At 51.7% G+C, this 14,876-nt stretch overlaps 4 protein-coding genes and 1 non-coding gene across 5 annotated transcripts; 4 read left to right on the top strand and 1 right to left on the bottom strand.

Moving 5' to 3' along the window:
• Positions 1 to 570: 570 nt before the first annotated feature.
• Positions 571 to 671, top strand: SMAC4_13006. Its single transcript is given in 2 exon segments — positions 571 to 608; positions 628 to 671. It is a non-coding gene; the product is annotated as a tRNA-Ser (tRNA).
• A 295-nt stretch (positions 672 to 966) lies between these two features.
• SMAC4_08054 (uncharacterized protein) lies at positions 967 to 4,363 on the bottom strand. Its single transcript, XM_066090736.1, has 2 exons — positions 3,226 to 4,363; positions 967 to 3,147 (listed from the first exon to the last, which is right to left on the bottom strand). Exons 1-2 carry the CDS (start codon positions 3,725 to 3,727, stop codon positions 1,238 to 1,240), a joined length of 2,412 nt encoding a protein of 803 aa, XP_065945470.1. The 5' UTR covers positions 3,728 to 4,363; the 3' UTR covers positions 967 to 1,237.
• Positions 4,364 to 4,962: 599 nt separating this feature from the next.
• SMAC4_08053 (uncharacterized protein) lies at positions 4,963 to 6,662 on the top strand. The gene is made up of 2 exons (XM_003347438.2): positions 4,963 to 5,357; positions 5,787 to 6,662. Exons 1-2 carry the CDS (start codon positions 5,216 to 5,218, stop codon positions 6,152 to 6,154), a joined length of 510 nt encoding a protein of 169 aa, XP_003347486.1. The 5' UTR covers positions 4,963 to 5,215; the 3' UTR covers positions 6,155 to 6,662.
• A 1,918-nt stretch (positions 6,663 to 8,580) lies between these two features.
• On the top strand, positions 8,581 to 11,018 carry SMAC4_08052 (uncharacterized protein). Its single transcript, XM_066090735.1, has one exon. It carries the CDS (start codon positions 8,830 to 8,832, stop codon positions 10,369 to 10,371), a length of 1,542 nt encoding a protein of 513 aa, XP_065945469.1. The 5' UTR covers positions 8,581 to 8,829; the 3' UTR covers positions 10,372 to 11,018.
• Positions 11,019 to 11,153: 135 nt separating this feature from the next.
• Positions 11,154 to 13,599, top strand: SMAC4_08051 (uncharacterized protein; the record flags this gene model as incomplete). Its single annotated transcript, XM_066090734.1, has 4 exons — positions 11,154 to 12,166; positions 12,269 to 12,574; positions 12,642 to 12,772; positions 12,835 to 13,599. The coding sequence occupies exons 1-4, from the start codon at positions 11,812 to 11,814 to the stop codon at positions 13,597 to 13,599; spliced, it is 1,557 nt and encodes a 518-aa protein (XP_065945468.1). The 5' UTR covers positions 11,154 to 11,811.
• Positions 13,600 to 14,876: the final 1,277 nt, after the last annotated feature.

The raw sequence follows: 14,876 nt of genomic DNA, 5'->3' as shown, positions 1-14,876 counted from the left end.
CAACATGGGGTTTGATTTGGGAGGGCGAAGGAAAGAAAAGGAGAAGGCCTGGTACCTACATTCGACAGGTGCTCGGAAAAGGACTGATGGGGTGATGGAGAAGCGAAAGGCTGGGAGGAATTTTATCAGGAGAAGGGATATTAAGGCAAGCAAAGTCTGATACGAGAAAGTCGTCAGTCAGGCGTATTGAGGCGTTCAGTCGTTTTAAATACCCATTTGCTTTCCATCCTTCCATACAGGGATAAGAGGTTCGGTGGATGAAAGCTCCTCCCTAGCACTCCACAAGGCAGTCAATCCTTTTCGAAACCAATTGATCCCACGATCACCTACCGATACGTGACACTCCCGCACCTGGTACAAAAAAAGCTCATATGCCGCAGATCCCATTAGAAAAAGAAATGCGAAAAAGAAAGACAAGCAAAAGCCTTCAAAAAACCTGAGTGACCACAGCGACCAAAATTCCAACCCACCACCACGGCATCAAACATTCCTATCCCTTCTACTGAGAAACCTGTCACTGGTATACATAAACCTCACCTTGCTGAGGATTTGTAACAATCAAAAAAAAAAGGCGCGATGACCGAGTGGCCTAAGGTGTTTGACTCGAATACTCCATGATTCGAACATATCAAATCTCTTCGGAGGCGCAGGTTCAAATCCTGCTCGCGTCGTTTATCTGTTTCTTTTTTTGTTTTTCTTTTTGCAGCTCTTTGTGTCGGCTGTTATTACTTGTCGTGGATGAGATTTTTGGGTTTGTTTTTGGAGGGTTTGTTGTTGCGGGTGATGAATATGTTGATGAATGGGCGCAGAAGTGGCACAATGACGCAAGTGAAATGGGAAGGGAAGGAGGGACTTGGCACCCACCCCGTTTGCACTTTCCATTTCTGTCGGGTTTTCGTTTTCCTTTCCATCTTTTGGCGCATATCGTATTCGATCGCTCCTTCCGCAGTGCAGGCAGAGGACCAGGTCACTTCCACAGTGATGGTTGCACTTGCTCCTGGTGCTGAAATCTTCTGGGTCGAGCTTTCCATTCGACAGTGGCTTCCACTCTTCCCGGCGTGCAGTGACGTGAGACAGATGGACAGCCTGCGTGTATGTATGTATGTATATATATATGTATTGCCAAATGACACGGAATTGGCAGACGAACTGCCGGAGAAAGATCCATTGACGCCAACTGATACTCGTCGAATGAAAAAAAGAAGCTATCTTGTTCCATCTGTTTGTGCTCCTATCCTCATATGATGGCAATCGTTCTCTCCGGTATGAGATCCAGCACCTTTTTCTCAATCTCCATGTAAGCGAAGCTCCCTACCCGCTGGAAAACAGCTTTATCATCAGCGCATTCGAGGTCTGTTTCGTCGACTACGACTTGACAGAGAATCACGCCGGCAAACCCCCACCGTTGAAAAAGAGGCACAAGAAAAAGTCGTATGCGGGGATCTTTTGCCGAAGCCTCGAGCGACACCGTTTTCCGCACGGTTTCTGTGCCATTCAAGATGCCGTCCTCGTGCACAGTATCTGGAAGCGGATCCAGGTAGCTGATGCACCACTTTTGGGAATCGAAATCCCTTTCATCCCAGCAAGTCACACATTCCTTCTCTGCAGAGCAGAGAGCCACCCTAACACGACTATCTAGGGCTGGACTTGGGGTCAAGTTCATCAGTGGCGACTCTTCGTAGGTGAAAGGTCCAATAAGACGGGACCTCAGGTGCAGGATACCACCCTTCACCATGCCAGCCTCATACCGTTCGTCCAGGTGAAGTACCTTCGCATCCTCTACGCGGCAGGCCGGTTCCGTGAATTGCCCAGAATTAATCCACTCGACCGGGCTCTCCACCGATGACCAAGACCATGAGGGGGCACGGTATGGATGAGGTCGGTTCCTGCCAAACGGGACATCGCCCCGCAATGGTGGCTTTGGTTTCCAATATAGAGCTTCTGGTAAATATGGTCGCCAAACGCCGGCGAGATAAGATTGTCCGTTGAGAGCAAACCCTGAGCCTTGTAAGATGCTGAAGCTCTTTGCAAGCCCAGATAGCGCGGGTAGCTTATCAGATGAGTAGGTGATATTGCACTGGGAGTACCGCTCAACGAGCCTGTTCCAAAGCTCGTACATATCAACTTCCGATGGACCGCTGAACGGTGCATGCCGGGCAAGCTCGCCCTGAGTAACTCTCTTCCTTTGGCCTGCCGAAGAAGAATCCAATGCCGCTCCATTGTCAATAGAATGATGACGATGGCCGCCTAACGCATAGTATTGGACCCTGTATCCCTCGTCTGTGTCCGTACGGCTAGGATCCAGACGATCGGGAATCCCTGCTGGGAACACTTCGCAAGCACACATACCGCGGCATTCCCACCAGAGCTGGTTGCAAGTCATATAAAGATGACGTCGTGATAAAATACGTTCCTGGAAGACCCAAGCGCGAAGATTAAGCGGCGCGTTTGATAGATCTGACTCGTACATGCTTGTATTTACAAGCTTGAATTTGATCCGCTGGAGGTATGCTGGAAGTGGACCAAGCTCGCTCTCGATGTCATCGCAATCGAGGAGACCAGTCCACTGGGGTTCGACATCCAACGGCGATAACATGCTTAGGTCCCTGCGCTGGAAGCTTGCCTCTGAAGAATCTGCCGCAGCTGAAGCGCATATGTTGATAGAACTATTAGCATACACGTCCTTCATCATGACAGCCTCTTTGGCCCAGTCATCACGGCTGTTTTGTATGATGCATAATGAGTCAATCCAAATGTGGCGAAATCCAAGGGCTAGGCTGACAGAGATCCCCTCCCGATAGCTGGTCGGTAAACGTTGAACTTGGATGAGTGAGCGTAGTTCTTCGATGTTGCCTTTCGTCGTCCCGTTGGGTTCGTCTTGTAATAGTGTGAGATGCTTGGATTTTCCCCAACAGTGTGAGAAAGCGACGTAAGGAAAGCTTTTCGAGTCTTTCTTGGTTTCAATGAGCTGGACCGAGGAAGTGTCATGAATGTAGATGAGCCTCGTAGGGTTGAAGGTAGGATCAACTGGTTCACACAACGCGTCATGTTGGCGACAGTCTTTCAACCAGGCTCTTGCATTTTCCAAGACTGCCTGGTCAGTGAGGCTGGCCCCAGAAATAACCGAGTGAATGGGTGCGTTGGGGCCTGTGTTTCGAAAGGGTTATTCCATGCCTGGCCTTCCTCACCACGGTTTTGACTTGTCGGAATGTGCCGTAAACTTACTTTTTGCATCCATGAGTTTCAGTACACATTCATCAAGATCGGACGATATGGAGAGCGTTCCATAGTCTCGGTAGAACTCGTCTTGGGATTCCTGGTAGTTGTACGAGTAAAGATGTAGTTGCCAGCGGTATCTGTGATCTCTGGGAAGCTGCAAGCCACTGGAGACCTGGTTTTGGAGGTTGGCCACAACAAGATTGCAGATATAGCATCCCCGCTCAGCGGATCGCCTAAGGTTGGCAACGGACTGATGGTGAGGCATATAGCTTCTCACAACCAGGAGCCCGGTGAACATGCCATCGCACACGGTGCACAATCTGGGCGGCACGTTAACTGGCGACGTAGTCTCAGCCTCAGCTGCGTTGCGACATGCGAGACGACCGGTGGTCGGACGTCGGCTTCTCGAATGCTTCTTTCCTCTAGAGGGAATGGCCATGCTTATCAAGTTGAAGTGCCGTCTTTTGGCTGTTCTGATTAGAGAGAAGTGCCGCCTGTTCTTGGCCATATTGACGATTAAGGTGTTTTGGCATAATCGTTAAGGTTGTCAGGATGTTTGGTCGGAAGGCGGGGAAACAACCAGTCAGGATGAACGTAATCGATTGAAGGCCTGAAAATGAGAACCAGTGCCCGAGCTAAAGGGCCAGCTGGATATATAACAAGCACAAGAGAAGCCAACAAGCAGTTCATGGGCCATTGCAGGAAGAGAAGGCTGAGAAGCGAGCAACAGCCACCAGGACCTGGGCAAAGCTGAATATGTAAAAGTGGCTGCCTGGGTGCTGCCCGGGTGCTGCCCACTGAAGGGCAGGAATTGTTCCCTTGGGCTCGCCATCGTCTCGGTTGTCCTCAATTTTCTGAGAGTGAGGAGAGGTATGGACATAGTTGACGTTGGTGAAGTTGGGTTGTCGTTGCAACTTGCAAGTGTCAAAGTTGCGAACAGTGAGAGCGGCCAAACCTGGAGGAGCTCTTATCTTATCAGTGACCCTAGTGACACAGCGAAAGCGGAAGCCCCTGCTGCAGATAGGAACCACCGCACTCCTTGCACCATCTGAACTTCCATCGATCCTTCCAACTCCAACCAAAAAAGTCGTCATCGTATTGGGCCCTTTCGTGATAATTTCTTTCTAGGACGGGAATGAACTTCCAAGTGTTCCAGATCCGTCTTCCAAGTGGACGGGAGGTACCGGATGATGTCAAATCCTCGATGAGACGCAAGTGGAAAGTATACATCTGGAACATGTGGAGGATTCCGTCCAAGCAACGTGGGGTGCACCTTGCGTCGCTCAATTCCTCCGATTCTTCAGCGCATTCCAGGGCATCCACCATGACCATCATCCCGTCGCTCCCGCGTGCACGATGTGTAGGAGGGCATCCGGAATAGGTCACAATCCATCACCAGCATTCACCAGAAAGATTTGGGTCTGGAGATAAACGTAATGGTGTTTGGTGTGTGCCAGTGCGACGGACGATGCTGAGTGGCTGCCACTTTTCGGTTTCGACTTCTTGGCAGGGAATCCAGGGCGATTTGCCCATCCTTATCCCGCGCGCCGCCCATCATGTGTCAAGGGGAGATATCGGTTAGGGAACACCGTTTTGGGTATCGATGATGTACTTGTTTTGGCCATCTAAAATTGACCGATAGATAAGTCTCCTTTCTCGTTATCAACACACAGACAAGGCCCCTTTCAGGAACCTCTTGCTTTTGCATGTGGTTGGCTGCGCGGGGTGCGTTCGTGCGGCTGTGAGTTAGCCGTGAACGGACACCCATTACAGATGATCAGCTCCCAAAAAAGTTGAGAAATGTTTAAAAGACGGCATTGTCCGACTCATTAATTTTACGAGTCACCCGCCTTCCCGCACTTCCCGTGAACCATCTATCGCAAATACTCGACGGACTATACAAAGACTGAATATACCTACGAAAGACTTTTCGCCCTTCACATCTACGACCATCGATAGCATACCTATCACCGACCCCTAGCGACCAACAACCACAATGGCAGGACCCGAAGTATCCCACGGCCGTGGTGGCGCCGGTAACATCAACCCGGACGACACCAAGTACGTTGACGGAGAAGTCGTCAGAGCAGGCGCCACAGGTAGCCACGGCGATGGCGCGTTTAGCACCGGTCGCGGAGGTAAGGCATTCCTTTCTCGTTCTGCCTCTCTTCTTTCCTCCAGCACCAACCCCCTTGCCGACAACGACGAAAGACAAAGAGGAACATCCAAGGAAAGCGAGTGGTGTGATATCAACCATCCGTCAACAGGCTTATCTCAACCTACAATTACCTTATCGCCAGCCAAGCCCAGCTAGAAAGCTTGGGAAGCTCGAAAACGTCAAGGGGATCCATGTGAATTCAGCCTGAAGGAAGCGAGTCTTGTCCCACGTTTGCCAAGATGTCTTTCAGGACAAGCGGGCAGCGGGCAGCGATAAAACCAATCGCCAAAAACCGCTAGCGTTGTCCCCTATCCCATGCCCAAATTCATTCCCTAGCAGAGCCTAGCGCGACTTCACCACCATCACCATCACCACCATCATTGATACTAACACAACCCCAAACAAACAGGAGCAGCAAACATAGGCGACGCAGGCGTCAAACCCCACCGCCGCGCCGACAAAGATATCATCCCCGACGTGGCCATCCGCCACTCCACGGAGACGGAGAACTACCACACCGGTCGGGGCGGCGCCGGTAACGAGCGTCACGTTTCTCCGGCCGGTATTGGCAGCGGCAGCGACAAGGCCAAGAAAGAGGCGGCTGCTGCTGTGGACAAGGGGACCGGGGGTGACCATCCTGCTGATGTTCACCATCATGGCCATGGACATGAGAGACAGCATAGTTTGGCGGATAAGCTCAAGTGGAAGCTGTTTGGAAAGCCGAAGGGGCATGAGACTGAGGTTACGCATGTTTCGCATGCTGGGGAGGGTCACTAGTTCTAGTGTCTCGATGAGGCATTGGTGGTCAGTTGTGATGGGGAATGATGGGGAGTTTGGCTCGGCGCCGCGGCATGCGGGGGGGCTGAGCTGAATAGACGATCTTGGATATCATATTGGAGAGCTGAGAAGGGGAGGGAGGGGAAGGCCATTTTTGTTTCACCAAATACCCACTTTTTGTTCTTTTGGCCTTCCTGGGGATGATTTTGGACAGTTTTGTTCTTGAGGAGATACAGTGATCTGCTGTCGAATAATATTTACCACTTTTCCCGAGTATCGAGATGTCTTGGCGGCGACTAACACCCGGTTTTGAAGCTGGATCACAGTGGTATTTGAAATCACGGGAACATTAACAGAGACCTCATTAAGTCATACCACTTTGCAGTCATTGTATCGTCAGCCAAGAGGGTAATTGAAGCATTTTCACTTTGTCCCATTAGTAAAACCTGTCTTGTCCTCCGTCACACTTTTTAGATCAAATATGGTACCGATGCCATCCTTGATGAAGTTTTCTTGAGCCAACTGCCAAATGCCGATTTACCGAGACCGGACCTCTTGACCACGGGCCGTCAAGACGGTACCGATAGCAGTTTTAAAGCAAACAATTCGTGCGCAAAATCAATTCAAGATGCAGGAAACAAACAATTGAAAGTGTCTGCATCTGATTATCCACATCCAGTAAATGATCAGCAGCCCTACGACCACCACGAACCCCTAGGTTAGGGATGCCGGCCTCCGATTCACAGTGGAGGCCATGGCCAAACCTACCGTACCCCACTTCCCGTCCACGTCTCCAGGGCCTAACCAAGAGAGGGACAGATGGAAGGGACCAACTTTAGCGCTTTGGTGCTAGTTTTCTTTGATTCGGGATGCCGTCAGTTTGCAGGTTCATCACACTTTCTGCTTGCATTTTTGGGGTACTGTCGGTGATGCCCAAGAACAAAGTCCATTCCGTCGGTGTAAATCAAATGTCTCCAAAGGGCAAAGGCGAGCTGGCAAGCTATAAGAGGGGAGAACATACCGTGATAGTGACCATAAAGACCAAGAAGGGTGCCGAGAAGCCGATCTGCTCATGCGGACATGAAGAATTCTTGCTGTCTTGCTGATGATACCTTCAAAGTTCATAAAACCTGGCGACGCCCACCCTTTTTGTTGTGAGAAATGTCTTGAATCCGTGTTTTAGTCTCTTGCAATTTCTTGTTTGAGAGGAGAATGTGAGTGGGTGATCAACCAACCCTCCAGCTTTCGCGCCCTTGAAGTGCCCTACCTTACTGTGTAGTGCCAACAAAACCAAACCACGCTCGATCAAAGCAGGAAGCGAGACTGCGTTGCCATTTTGGACTTTCAGTTTGTTGTTGACCTTTGGAAATTCTTATCAACCCTTTCATCTGGACTTCCTGACCCCCGGACCTTCTACAGATTTTCTACTTCAAGTACACAAGAGACAGAAAACCCACCTTAACCAGTCGACTACCGCCATCAATTATCAACTTCCTTGTCCTCCGAAACGCCCGTTTTCGATTCAATACCTGAACAGAGCTCGGACTTTAACCGCCCCCCGCTTTCTTTCAGTCAGTCGACATCTTGGATCTCAACCAGCGAGTGGGGTACGAACGAGAAGGAAAGTGGACCTGAGAAGACGGGCCTCAACCGAAGAACTGAGAGGTCCAGAAGAGACAGATTGTTTCTGCCGTTCGGTCGTAAACATCCCAGATTCCTGGACAGAGGGTTGTTTTTGCTGTGTTAATCGGGTTACTTCTGGCAGGCAGCGGTACCTGCAGAGCTGCAGTCGTACCTAGAGCGGGGGGATCCACACCGCCTGCCGACTCGGGCGAAGCGAGAACCTTGATTGCTCAGTGCGACCTTGGCCCGCGTTGGGAATCCACTGGAGTGACGCCTATCAATGCCCTGCAACGGGGCTGGCGTACAGTGGGCACAATGACACCGCCGCATAACGTGGACCACGTCTCATCCGCATACAACAATGAAGCGGCAGACTGGATCGAATCTCTCCGACCGCCACCAGCTCCGCGTCTCTTCTCCCGTTCATCCTACGCATCCTACGCGTCCAAGGCCTCCAGAACCTCCAAACGATCCTTCTTCTCTCACACAACTTCCTGCTTCGAAGCCGACGACGAACGATCCGATACCACCTCGTTAGTCGACTGGATCACCACCACCATGTCCGGCAGGATCAGTCCTGCCAACGCCGGCGACAATGGTCCTGGCGACCATAACAGCGATTACCTATACGACTACGACGACACTGACAGAGAGAGCGACTTGCCTCCCGCACGATACCCCGGTGACGACACTCGCCCCACTAGCCAGAAGGAACTCGCGGGATGGTATGCCTATGCCTTCGCTGCTGAGGTCTATGTTATTTGCGGTTAGTATTATCATCATCAATTCCATCTTCTGTTTGGTCATAAAGCTGACTGGCGTACCTGCACAGGTATCGGTATGTTATCTTGCACTTACAGCCTAAACTAACAATTCGTCCGAACTACCCGACTTACACGCAACCCGTCACAGGTTCTTTCATCCCAATTCTCCTAGAAAGTTTAGCCCGCGAAAATGGCGTCCTCCTCTCCGACCGATCGAAACCATGCGGTTCCAGCTCCGATAAGCATGCGACCGCCGCCGAAGGACAATGCGTCGTCTACGTATTGGGCATGGAAATTAACACGGCGAGCTTCGCCATGTACACCTTCAGCGTCAGCGTCCTGCTGCAGGCCTTGTTGGTCGTCAGCATAAGTTGCGCGGCGGACCATGGCAACTTTCGGAAGAAGCTTCTGCTGGCCTTTGCGTGGATTGGAAGCATTTCTGTTATGGCCTACATTTTCATCAGCAAGGACACCTACCTCATTGGCGCGCTGCTGGCCATCGTTTCGAATACCTCGTTCGGCGCATCCTTTGTGTTGCTGAACTCGTTCTTGCCGCTTTTGGTCAGACATCATCCCGAGATCAGTCATGCTGGAGATTATGGCTCGCCAGGGTACGCGACTACCGAAGATGGCGACGATGAGGATGATGAATACAGGGAGGACAGCATGCGCAACTCGACGACTGCCTTGCTTGGGAGTCGAACGTACGATGAGGGCGAACCGCTCTCTCGAGTCCAGACGACTGAGGAGCTGACCTCACGCGAACTGGAATTATCTACGCAGATCTCGGCCAAGGGTATCGGTATCGGTTACATCGCCGGTTTGTTCCTGCAGTGCGTCGCCATCGGCATCCTGATCGTCCTGAAGAATACCACTTGGTCGCAGCGGATCGTTCTTTGTGTCATCGGCGCATGGTGGGCCATCTTCACCATCCCAGCTGCCATGTGGTTACGACCTCGCCCCGGACCCCCTTTGCCTACCAAGTCCAACTCCGGCGGCATTCGGGCCTTGTTTCACTACACCATCTACGCCTGGAAGTCCCTCTTCCGCACCGTCCAGCTCGCCCGGCGGCTAGTAGACATTGTCCTCTTCCTCGCCGGCTGGTTCCTTCTTTCGGACGCCATTGCCACTACCTCTTCGACCGCCATCCTGTTCGCCAAAACCCAACTGCACATGGAACCCTGGGCGTTGGGCATGATCAACGTCATCTCTACTGCCTCAGGCATCATTGGCGCTTTTTCCTGGTCCTTCATCTCCCGAAAATTCCGGCTCAAAGCCCACCAGACCATTCTGGCTTGCATCGCCCTGTTCGAACTCATCCCTTTGTACGGCCTAATGGGCTACCTCCCCTTTGTCCAAGCCTGGGGCGTCGGCGGCTTGCAACAACCATGGGAGATGTACCCCCTGGCCGCCATCTACGGATTCGTCCTCGGCGGATTGTCAGGCTACTGCCGCTCTTTGTACGGCGAGCTCATCCCTCCCGGATCCGAGGCTGCTTTCTATGCTCTTTATGCTATCACCGATAAAGGGTCAAGCGTGTTTGGACCGGCGATTGTGGGCGCGATTATTGATGCGTCTGGAGAAATCAGACCGGCGTTCTGGTTCTTGGCCGCCATCGTGGGCACGCCGGCGCTGTTTATCTGGTTCATCAATGTGGAGAGGGGAAGGACGGAGGGTGAGGCTTTGGCGGAAGTTATTGAGGGATTCAAGCAGACTGGACTGAATGGGAGTGGAAATGGGTTCAACGGGGATGGGTTGGCGGATGAGAGGAGGGGGAGTGATGCTAGTAGGGCGATTTTGGGGAGGTATGATGATGAAGATGATGAGTGATTTGTTATGATGGTACTTGATGACTATGGCTGGGATATGAAGATGGGTATGTGATGACATGGCTATGTTGGGGATTTTGATGGGTATGACGGATTATCTGATGGTTACCTTTGGGTTGCTATATGCATAGCGCTGGCGTTGGCTTGTCTCGTAGGGGTTGACGATGTTGTCTCCTTTCTGTATTTGTACTCTTCACTGTGGTTATGGGAATCTGCGATTTGGTTTGGATTAGTTTGCTTTTGGTTGTGAGTCGTTGTCCACCGCGTCTCCTCATGTTGTCAAAGTCGTCAGCCAAGTTTGTGGGAATGGCGGCAAAGACTGACCCAAACCAAACAACGTCAACACCAGCCAATCGTGGGCAAAATGGCACAATCGTTCTGTCAAGCGAGGAAGCTGGGACCATTACCCGCTTATCGTGACAATCCACCAATAGGGTTCTCAGAAGCTCGCCATGTTCTCCTCTTTGAAGCTCACCTTAGCGGCATATGGTCATCGATCTAGCTGAATCACGTGGCTGGGCGCAACGGTTTTTTCCCAATGCGATGCGGAGGTGAAGTTCATAAAAAGAGACGGACGGTCTTCACGACAATAGAGCCCTCGCATTGTACATTGGCCCTGCGGTCGCGTCTGTTGGGCATTGCATCTTATTGTGAACCCTATTCAGAGACTTGGTCGGATATCTATCTAACCATTGTTCCAAGATCTCGTGTGGGTCAATTGACGCAAAGTTGACTTCCCCAGCTTTTTGATAGCTTTTTTTTTTTCTTTTTTTTTTCGCCCACCCCCTTGTCAAAGTTCCAGACCTTTTCCCCATTCCTACTCGTCATCCAAAAGCTCAACCAAGACACAGTCGCGGTCTCGGATTCTTTCTCAATCGCATTCTCCGAGCCACCAGCACCACAACCATTCACTTGCCGTCGCCCATCGCGCATGCTGACTGAGTCACGGACAAGTCACAACATAACACACGCCTTCTACAAGTACAAAGTACTTCAGGTTCTCCAAGGTTCACACCCACTTTTTTCTTTGCATCGAACCTTGCAGGAGCTCGAACCTTGACCCAGCAACCCTTTGTTCGCGCCTGCGCCCGCGTTCTCTTTTTGCACGACACAACCCGAAGCCAACCACGTCACCTCAGCACCTTTTAACAAGGTTCAGGCCGCTCTCATCGTCGTTGCCGTCGCCCAATTTGAAACCTCAACAACATCAAACTTGCTGTCTCTACATAGCAGGACCTGAGGCGCACTTTTAATCCACCCATTCTCTACGCGACCCCACCCCCTTTTCTCTTCTGTCGCATATTCGCGATCTCGTCGCAGGCCATCACCAACCTTCACGCCACGAATTCCCGACGGGTGACGACGTCGGGAACCTTCCAAAGCGCAGCGCCCTAGCTTATCAAACCTTTGGCTCAACGACACTTCACACCTTGCGCCAACAATGGCCTCCTCTCGCAAGAGACCAAGGGCGTCCGATGCCGACCGTCAGGATCGAGTGCAGGAACGGAAGGAGGATAAGGATAACACCCGAGCCGAATGCCCATTCCGAGTTATCGTCGACCCCGTGGTGGCAGACAAGAAGAAGAAGAACAATAACAACAAGCGCAGACGCACTGCGGGAGGCAAAGCGGAGTCAGTTGACGACGAGGACGCAGACCCAGCGGACAAGCTCAACTTTCAGCAGTCTCCCTTCCATCCGTCGGGCAAGTTCAGGACGTACCCGAATCTGGATGTAAACTACAAGGTCGAGCCCGCCAAGGATTGGACCGACATGACGAGGTATAACAGTTTTGTGTGTGAGTTTCTCTCTTCTCTCTCTCTCCCCCTTTTCAGTTCCACTTCACTTCACTGGAAGCCGTCAGGTTTTACTAACTTTCAATTTCTGTTGTTACCACTAGTGAATAACGTTAAATACTACGCTGAAAACTTCATCTATGTCGCCAATGATCTGAGCATAAAGAAGAAGGAGCCAAAACCACAAGAGGGGAACGACGAGGCGGCCGCCGCGCCGATAACAAGACGGGATACCGAGTGGGTCGCCAGGATTCTCGAAATCCGCGCCCGGGACGAGCACCATGTCTTTGCCAGAGTTTATTGGATGTACTGGCCTGACGAGCTGCCGGCCAAGACGCGCGACAGGAAAAGGATTGTGCAGGGGAGACAACCGTACCATGGGCAGGGCGAACTGGTGGCGTCTAATCACAGTGAGTAGACTCTGAGTGGTTGCAGGGTGAGGTTGGAGATTGTACGTGTGCTAACATGAGATGGCAGTGGATATCATCAATGTGGTCAGCGTTACAGAGCCCGCGATTGTGAAACACTGGTTCGAGGAGAACGATGAGGAGACGCAGGATAGTCTGTACTGGCGACAAGCTTATGACATAAGATCTCAGGAGCTTTCGGTATGTAATCCCGTTTACTCCATCCACACCAAGCCAAGATGCTAACGTGAAGTTTTTGACAGACCGTCGAGCTTGTATGCGGCTGCAACACCCCAGCTAACCCTGACAAACTGCTAGTCGGATGCTCTTCTGAGTCATGTAAGAAGTGGTTGCACGAAGAGTGCATCAAGGACCAAGCCCTTCGAGCGACGTTTGAACGACTTGGTACCGACAAGCCTCACGTCCTGGTGAAGGAGGAGAAGGTGGAGAAGGTGGAGAAGGAGGAGGAGGCCGACGACAAGCAAGATGCCAAGGTGGAACCGAACGGTGACGCCAAACAAGAGGAGTCCGTGGACGTTAAAGCCGAGAAGGACGCCTCTCAGACTAACGGAGGCACCAACGGCAATCGCGCTCTTAAGGCCGGCAGTGAAGACGCCAAACCGGCGCCCGAAGACACCCCCGAAGCCGAAGCCGACGTCTCGACCGCCTCAGGGATAGCACTTCGTTCTAGGAGGACGAGGACGCCCAGCGCCAAGGCAGGGGCATCGAAGTCCACAACTCCCGCCCCGACATCAGCACCAGGATCCACGGCAACGGCAACACCAACGATAAAAACGGAAGGAGGGCGGAAACCCGGCCGACTCCGCAAAAAGTCGCTAGCCCCTCCCGGAAGCAAGGTCACTAACAAGGATAGGCCATGGGAGGGTCTATTTTCCGTCACGCTCGAAATGAATGGCCAGCCTTACCTCGAGTTCACCGACCTCCGGGCTGACGTCTTGGCGGAGGGCGGGGCCAAAACGTGGACGGAACCCATCAAGTGTCTTGTATGCGGCGTGCTCGTCAATTAGAAGATGATTGCCGGTCGTCCTCCTCTTGTTGAAGACCCTGTTCTCCCGAGACGTCCGATTCGTTCGGGGGGTTTCACTTCGCTTCCTGATGGGACAATCAGAATGATCCGGATAAGTTAGTGGTTTGAAGGGCTTCAGGGGCTTGATACGTGGCATGGAGGGTGGCTTGGTCGTTACCCGCTTTCTGTGTGGGGGTTTGTGGAAGCGGGAGCTAACCGTGCCCCTGCGGGAGGAGGAGGAGGAGGAGGAGGGGGGAGTGAAATGGAGTTATGCATCAGAGTTAGGGGATAGGGGAAAAGAGTGAGGAGAGTGAGAGAGGTAGGGGGTAACTAGCTGGCTGACTGGCTGAGGACGACTAGCTGAGGATGATAGGCTCCTACGGATTGGTGCTTCACTGGTGCTAACTGATATTGCTCACCCAACCACAACATTTCACAATTGCTATACATACGTTTTTGCTACGGCATAGTTACATGGTCAAGTAGCTATTTCGTTGCGTATCATGTATTGCTTGAGCAGCGGGATATGGTGACCAAAGATGTGTTGTGTCGTTGGAGACGACTACAACTGGTGGTTCAGAGTGGAGTAGTGAGATGAGGTGGAAGAGGTTAGCGAGACTGGCGAGACTGGCGAGGCTGAGAAAGTTCAACGACAGGCATGGGCATGATTTGCTTCAGGCTGTAAGTAGCTAGCGAACAGGATTACGATGATGGAAGCGAGCATGAATTTTTTATGATTTTTGGGTACGATTGATCTGGTACATACAACTTGTGTGGTGATTTGATGTGCGTGTTTGTGTGGGTGTGAGTGTGAGTGGGTGTCATTTTCACTCTACGAGAAAGCGAAAAGCGCAGACGGAAGTTGGAAGAAGAACTTGTGTTATTGATACCTTTTCCTAGCTCTACCGATGATACGTTACCAGCAAAACACCATGCTTTGGGTGTAAACCTCCATTTGTGGAGTTGAGGTTTGTTCCGTGCTTATCCGAATGCTAACGAGTGTTCCATAACGCCTGTTTCTGGCAAGGAGAGCCCTACTTACTAGGTAGCTTCTGTAAGTCTTCCTTGCGTGTGGTCATTGATCAGCTTCCCAACGATAGATATTGGGACCTTGATTGAACCTTCGTGGCTGACCATTCCATTGCAGATGAAATCCGGATTACAGACTCGAAAAGAGAAGGTGAACACCCGAGGAACACATCGATCGTTCCTCAGCCAGGCAGGTACTGTCATGGAGTCATGACGGAGCGGCGGGACACACTTGGCACCCAGAATGGT

Source organism: Sordaria macrospora, chromosome 1, assembly GCF_033870435.1.
Source record: "Sordaria macrospora chromosome 1, complete sequence".
In the NCBI taxonomy this organism is placed as follows: Eukaryota; Fungi; Ascomycota; class Sordariomycetes; order Sordariales; family Sordariaceae; genus Sordaria; species Sordaria macrospora.
Note: the sequence above shows the minus strand (reverse complement) of the source record. Positions and strands in the feature narration are given on the sequence as shown.